This window comes from Apostichopus japonicus, chromosome 2, assembly GCF_037975245.1.
Source record: "Apostichopus japonicus isolate 1M-3 chromosome 2, ASM3797524v1, whole genome shotgun sequence".
In the NCBI taxonomy this organism is placed as follows: domain Eukaryota; kingdom Metazoa; phylum Echinodermata; class Holothuroidea; order Aspidochirotida; family Stichopodidae; genus Apostichopus; species Apostichopus japonicus.
Window position 1 is genome coordinate 13,065,001 of NC_092562.1, and position 5,961 is coordinate 13,070,961.

At 37.0% G+C, this 5,961-nt stretch overlaps 1 protein-coding gene across 1 annotated transcript in view; it reads left to right on the forward strand.

Annotated features, from left to right (window-relative positions):
- Window positions 1–5,475, forward strand: part of LOC139978616 (uncharacterized) — a 16,725-nt gene extending 11,250 nt beyond the window's left edge. Inside the window, exons 6-12 of the mRNA XM_071988975.1 lie at window positions 106–237; window positions 1,373–1,708; window positions 1,890–2,162; window positions 2,746–2,874; window positions 3,486–3,647; window positions 4,475–4,574; window positions 5,001–5,475. Coding sequence (XP_071845076.1) covers window positions 106–237; window positions 1,373–1,708; window positions 1,890–2,162; window positions 2,746–2,874; window positions 3,486–3,647; window positions 4,475–4,566 — 1,124 coding nt within the window. The 3' untranslated portion in view covers window positions 4,567–4,574; window positions 5,001–5,475. The remainder of the gene's footprint in view (window positions 1–105; window positions 238–1,372; window positions 1,709–1,889; window positions 2,163–2,745; window positions 2,875–3,485; window positions 3,648–4,474; window positions 4,575–5,000) is intronic.
- Window positions 5,476–5,961: the final 486 nt, after the last annotated feature.

Here is a 5,961-nt window from a genome sequence, read left to right on the forward strand (position 1 = left end):
GATTAAACATTTTCCCTCCTAACTAACTTGTACGAAAAATTAGGCCTTCGTACTGCTCTCTTCTGTTTTCTTATGTTATTGTGTTATAATATTTCCATTTTGCAGCGGATACGTGTAATTGTCCAGATGCATCATGTGGATTTTGCTTAACCTCGGATCTTGCGAGTTGTGTTTGTACTGACTCACAGGAAGGCGGTTGCGTATACAACGACCCTGCAGTTGGCGCTGTCTGTGTTGGTAAGTGCTACCAAGGAAGGGAAGAATTGTGGCCGGGTATACCATTCACGATTCAGTGTGGTATGGAATCTTGTATTCTCTGGGATCGTTTAAAAAGGATTGGTTCAGGTGTTAGACATGTCTATTTTGTATGAAAGAGCACAAAAAGACAAAAAGAACAGTGAAGAAACTACCATGATAGCATGCTCTGTTAAGGAGATATGACACTTTGAAGATATCAAAATTTCTTTGAAAACGACTGGTGTAGAAAGACTTACTGTGAGGGTGTGACGTCACATCCTCACTTCCTAAACATTTGTGAATATATTTCTTTAAAAATTATTTACATTTTTTAACACATTTGAAAATAATATAATCAAAATTCCCCAGATGTTTAATCTTAAATGCTTCCTTTGACAAATATGAAATCTCCTGACATATCTTTTGGTTGAAAGTCATGAAATCTCACAAAATATTTAGAGAAATAAACAAAGACTTTTCAGGAATTTGAGGATGTGACATCACAGCTAGTCAGATTTCAGCAGTTTCTACACAATCTAGACCAAATCAACTTTACACTTGAATATCTCTTTAACCGAAAAAGATATTTGAACAGTTTTTTCACCATTGTGTTTCTTTTATTGTCCTCTTTAACATACAATAAACATGTATGACAACTGAACCAATCCTTTAAGTAAACGTGGAACACTTTGACGTCGCTTTATCATGCTGTGCGGAAGTTATGGAAGCATTTCACTTTCCACGCGCGTTAACGTGAATCGGACAATGAAGCGTATTAAAAGACACAGATTTACAGCGTACGATTCGTGACACAATTACAACTTTACTATATCATACCCTCCTTCACGCGTATGCAAATCTGAGAATTCACCCACCCTCAATCCAGCTCCCACCTCACCAAAATAAGATTTGTTGTACAAAAGGCGATTCGGAACTGCTATAGATGACAGCGAGTTTAACAAAAGTCTCAAAAGTTTTTTTTTTCTTTCTTGGAGTGCACTTGAGCCTGTTGTTGCGAAGCTCCCATTTTGATCTCGGATCTCATCGCTTTGAACACATCTACTTTATAGACCTGCAAGGTATCAACTTCAGAAAAAAAAGAGTATGAATGTTTCTTTCTCGTTTTCATCCAAAGTGCCTTTCAGCAACATCGACGCCAGTTGTATCGTACATAACCCAGTAGCTGAACGAAGGTCGGGAGGTGATGTGAACGTGGGTTTCGTTGTCTCCCCGTCAGAGACTGTTGGGGTAGTTCAGATGGCTATTCAACGTGCAGCCAAAACTGGCCGGTGGCCAACGTCTCTTCTTCCCAGATGGCAGGCCCTAACTACAAGTGCTAATCTACAATTAGGGTACAGGATGCCAGTCCAACCAAATGCACGAGGCCGGCGATTTGGCATCTTCGATACTGTCATCGACCGGGATGACGCAATCGTTGAAAATATCTTTTGCATCGCTACAGAGGGAAGTAGTAAGTTGAAGTATATATATATATATACATATATATATATATATATATATATATATATATATGTATATTATATCATGATATCATTGGTTTGTGGAATTATATGTAACGTTATAACAACGCTGACTTTTTGTTTTGTTTTGCATTTAAGCGTGGTTTTATCTGTTCCTTTTCTTTCCTTCAGGATTCAGAAATCAAGTTTTTACCCAGACTTGCGTGCAAGGTTCGACGTGCCAGTTGTCTATAACAATGGATAACATTCGATTTCTGCCAGAAGTGCGATGGAGACGCACGGATTTGATAACTGGTGCTGTAACAGACTACCCGCAATTCGATGGCAGTTTGACGCTGATTCACAATCCAGTCATTAAAGCCAACCATGAAGGCGTATATGAAGGATACCGTGTGAAGAGGTACCTACGAACCTGGCATCCCATTTTATACCTTTACGTCAGAGGTATGTGAAATCAGCAAGCGGAATAAGCAAAAGCGATCAATATTTACCACAAATAAACAAGTAACAAAGGTCGCGCACCACCAGCAACACCACGCACAATAGGCACATATAGACATATTCTAACACAGACTAACTTATTAATCTTATAACCCCCATGAAATGTTGTCTGTCAAGATGGCAAATGCTTCAAGCAACTGCGAAAAAAGGCAGAACAACTTCAACCATTCTGACATCAGTGATGGTGGTTTTAATATCTAAACAGCCTCAAATGACTCTTGTTAAGACAGAATAATATATATATATATATATATATATATATATATATATATATATATATATATATATATATATATATATAGATAGATAGATATATATATATATAGATATAGATATATATATATATATGTGCGTGTGTGTGTGTGTGTGTGTGCGTATATATACTTAGCATAGATTGCATAGTTACACATTATTAGCTATTTCTACTTGACTTTAAAAAAAAAATTATACTGTAAATAATTGCATTATTTATTACAATTGTGTATTGACATGAATATAATGTCTATATTTAAATCATCTGTTACAGAATGTCCGACTGGAGCCTATGGAGCCTTGTGTGATAGTACTTGTCCAAACTGTAACAGTGGTATTTGCGATGTACAGACCGGTTTATGTCGCTGCTATCCAGGTTTCACGGGTACAAACTGTGAATTACGTAAGTAGCATTTACAAAGTTAATAGAGAGAAAGTTACTTGAGAGTTACTTGAGTGTCTGATCGCACTAAGTATGGTTTATTCACCCTTCCCGAAGACACATGCATTAAACAATGTATGTGTCCTGTACGTTTTGCAGTTTGTCGTTTCGTATATTAACCGCATATTAACCTTTTCCAGATGAGAGGTATCTTAATGGTATGAAACAGATGTGTAGGCCTAGGTATAGGCTAAATGTTGCAGTTGATATGTATACGGTAGGTCACGACTTACTGTGCGGACAGTTTCGTCGGAGTATTAATAGTATACCGTAACAGAATCTTACTGCATTTCGGATAACTAATCACAATATATTACTCTATATATAAGGGAACAAAGAAACACAAGTATTTGCGTATATATGCAGTGAAAGACGTTACGCGGAAATTAGGTTGCCTCTATTATAATACTTCAACCTTATATACTCACTCTTTCCTGCCTCTACCAAAGATTGATCAAATCTGGCGATAGTTTAGCATATCCATCTGCCAGTATTTCCATCTTCTTTTCGACTCAGGTTTGTTATAAAGACTATACTGCACTTTATTGTTCCCTTTTCGTCATTTTTGATAGCTTGTGGAGCGGCTAATCTTATTGGTCAGAGTTGTGATATTAATTGCGATAATATCTTCCCTGGTACGGCTGGTAACGACTGCATCGAGCTCGAGATATGTAATCGTGAGGATCTTGGATGCCAATGTAGATCTGGTCTCCAGCTACCAGAGTGTACCATGGGTAAGTGTTATTTACGGTACATATTTATGATCGCCGGCATATATGTTAAATTTCCAACTTGCAATATGTTCTGTTTTATGATCTGACTGAATCTGGTCCGCAATTTATCTTACGCCCCGTTGCCTTCTATAGCAGCAGTTTCAATTTGATCAGTATCGTTACAGCCATATTTTTTTATTTTTTTTTCACTAAAAACTTGTTTTAAAAAAGTGTGTTTAATAAAATGGTTCATTACAGGACAAAAAAAGATAGGATGTGGTTTGTCAAAATTGCGGCCAGTTTAGTAACCAAATTGAAAATGGATAAGCGAGATATCTCTCCAACCCCCAATCCCTCAAACACCCATTACCTTCTCTCCACCTCCTAAACACTCTTATTCCACCTCTTTAAATCCCCGCCCAGTATCATATAGTAGCCAATAGTCCGTATTGATAAGATACGCTGCACGCTCAGTACAGTATAATCCTTGCGCCAAGCTGTTCGTTGCTATGGACACCAGGACCGGCCTAGAAATCGTTATTAATATACTGTGTCCAACGAATGTTAAATCTTCAGAACGGGGACATTTATTTTCCCCCGCGTGATTCGCGTATCCCGGTTTTTAAACGAGACCAGCTAACCACGTGACCCGGAGCTCGACTTGGCTTTCGCATATACTCCTCTGGTTGGCCGAGCTGTAATGAAAACCTTGTAAAAACCGACTGTATGAAGCGAGAGATGAATGTAAACACATTTGATCATCTCACTAATCTCCTTCATGCTACTTTATATTTTCTATTCTTTCTCAAATGCAATTTTTAATCGATTTCACGTTCCTTTTTATTCAGCTTGCCCGGCTGGAACATGGGGTACAAACTGCGCCCAGACTTGTTCTTGCACAGCCCTTGAAACGTGCGACCCCAGGCAGGGATGCGTCTAAAGTATCACGTGAGCATTGTTTATCTTTATATCAGTTAATGTCGATCAATTTTGTTTTGCGATATTTTACTGATTACCTAAATCAGATAACGTTACATTCTGACAGATTCAAATTTCATCTCGAATTAAGAGATTTTTTTTTTATTAATTTAAAGTTTCCCAATTTAGGCCTTAGCATTTGTTTCACAATCATGCAGAATATGTGTCTGACCCAACGAGAAACTTATTGACAATCTGATCAAATTTATATTAGCCTCCTGCACATTAAGTCTCATTGGTATTACTATATCTGGAGGGGATTGCTTCATGTTGTTCAGTATTAATGTTACTTTGAATATCACTAACCCGGGTTTATATTAAAACAGAAACACACACTTTGATACAAGACTGTACACCGTGTTTTTCAGGTCTATAATCAATTTTTTTTTATTTCAGATTCCCATCAATTTGAACCGTGAAGTAAAAGGACCGGACAGAAACCACGTGACTATGGAGTTTGCCATGGAAACTTTAAACAGTTCCCATTTTAAGTTTAGTTAGAGAGTAACAGTGCTGTTTGTTTAATGTCAGGTGATCGGGTTTAAAAGTTAATGTTTGTACAAAGAAAAATCAAAAGATTTGAAACAATGTAAGACAAATCTTTGATCTTGCAACATCATTTTTTTTTTATATACTTTCAAAATGTTTAATATTTTACAGGTATTTGGAAAGTAAGTTCAAGACAAATACATTATTTGAAAGGTTTACATTTCGTCAGAACAAAACAAAACCCGTAAACGTTCTTTTAGCTGCATTTGATACTTCGCCACCAATATCAAGAGAAACAGATCAAAACAAAGAGACAATTTTTTCATGACCTGGCAGATTTTGGAAGAATTTAGAGTTTCACTTGATATTAATGACGGTTGAATGATTCAGCTGTTGAATGATTCAGCTGCAAAATATTGTTTTTTTTTCTGCTTCTTTTTCAACTTTCATTCATATTCGAGCCTTTTCTTTTCTTTTTCTTTTCTAAAATGGTGTGTGGTTTTACAGTTGTTAGCATTATATTCTAGAGAGCAAAGAAGACAAAAAAGTTAACTGTTTTTATATCTGTGTTCTGCATATTAAAGGGAGTGAAGACTCGCGCCCAAAGAAACATCTGATGCCGGTAATCTGACCTAGTTTCGAATGAGGTGTAACAGAAGTGTTAGACACCACCATCGATCCCAGAAAATACACACACAGCTTGCTACCGTCGGTAATTAGACACTAGTGTACTGTCAATACATGTAGCTACAGTCAAAACCCACAACACTGTGTAAATAGCAGCGATGGACATCTCAGGTCCAGAAAAAAGTTAACAAGGTATCACGTTTCACTACTGTCTGCATTTTGTAGAGACACGAACAAAACG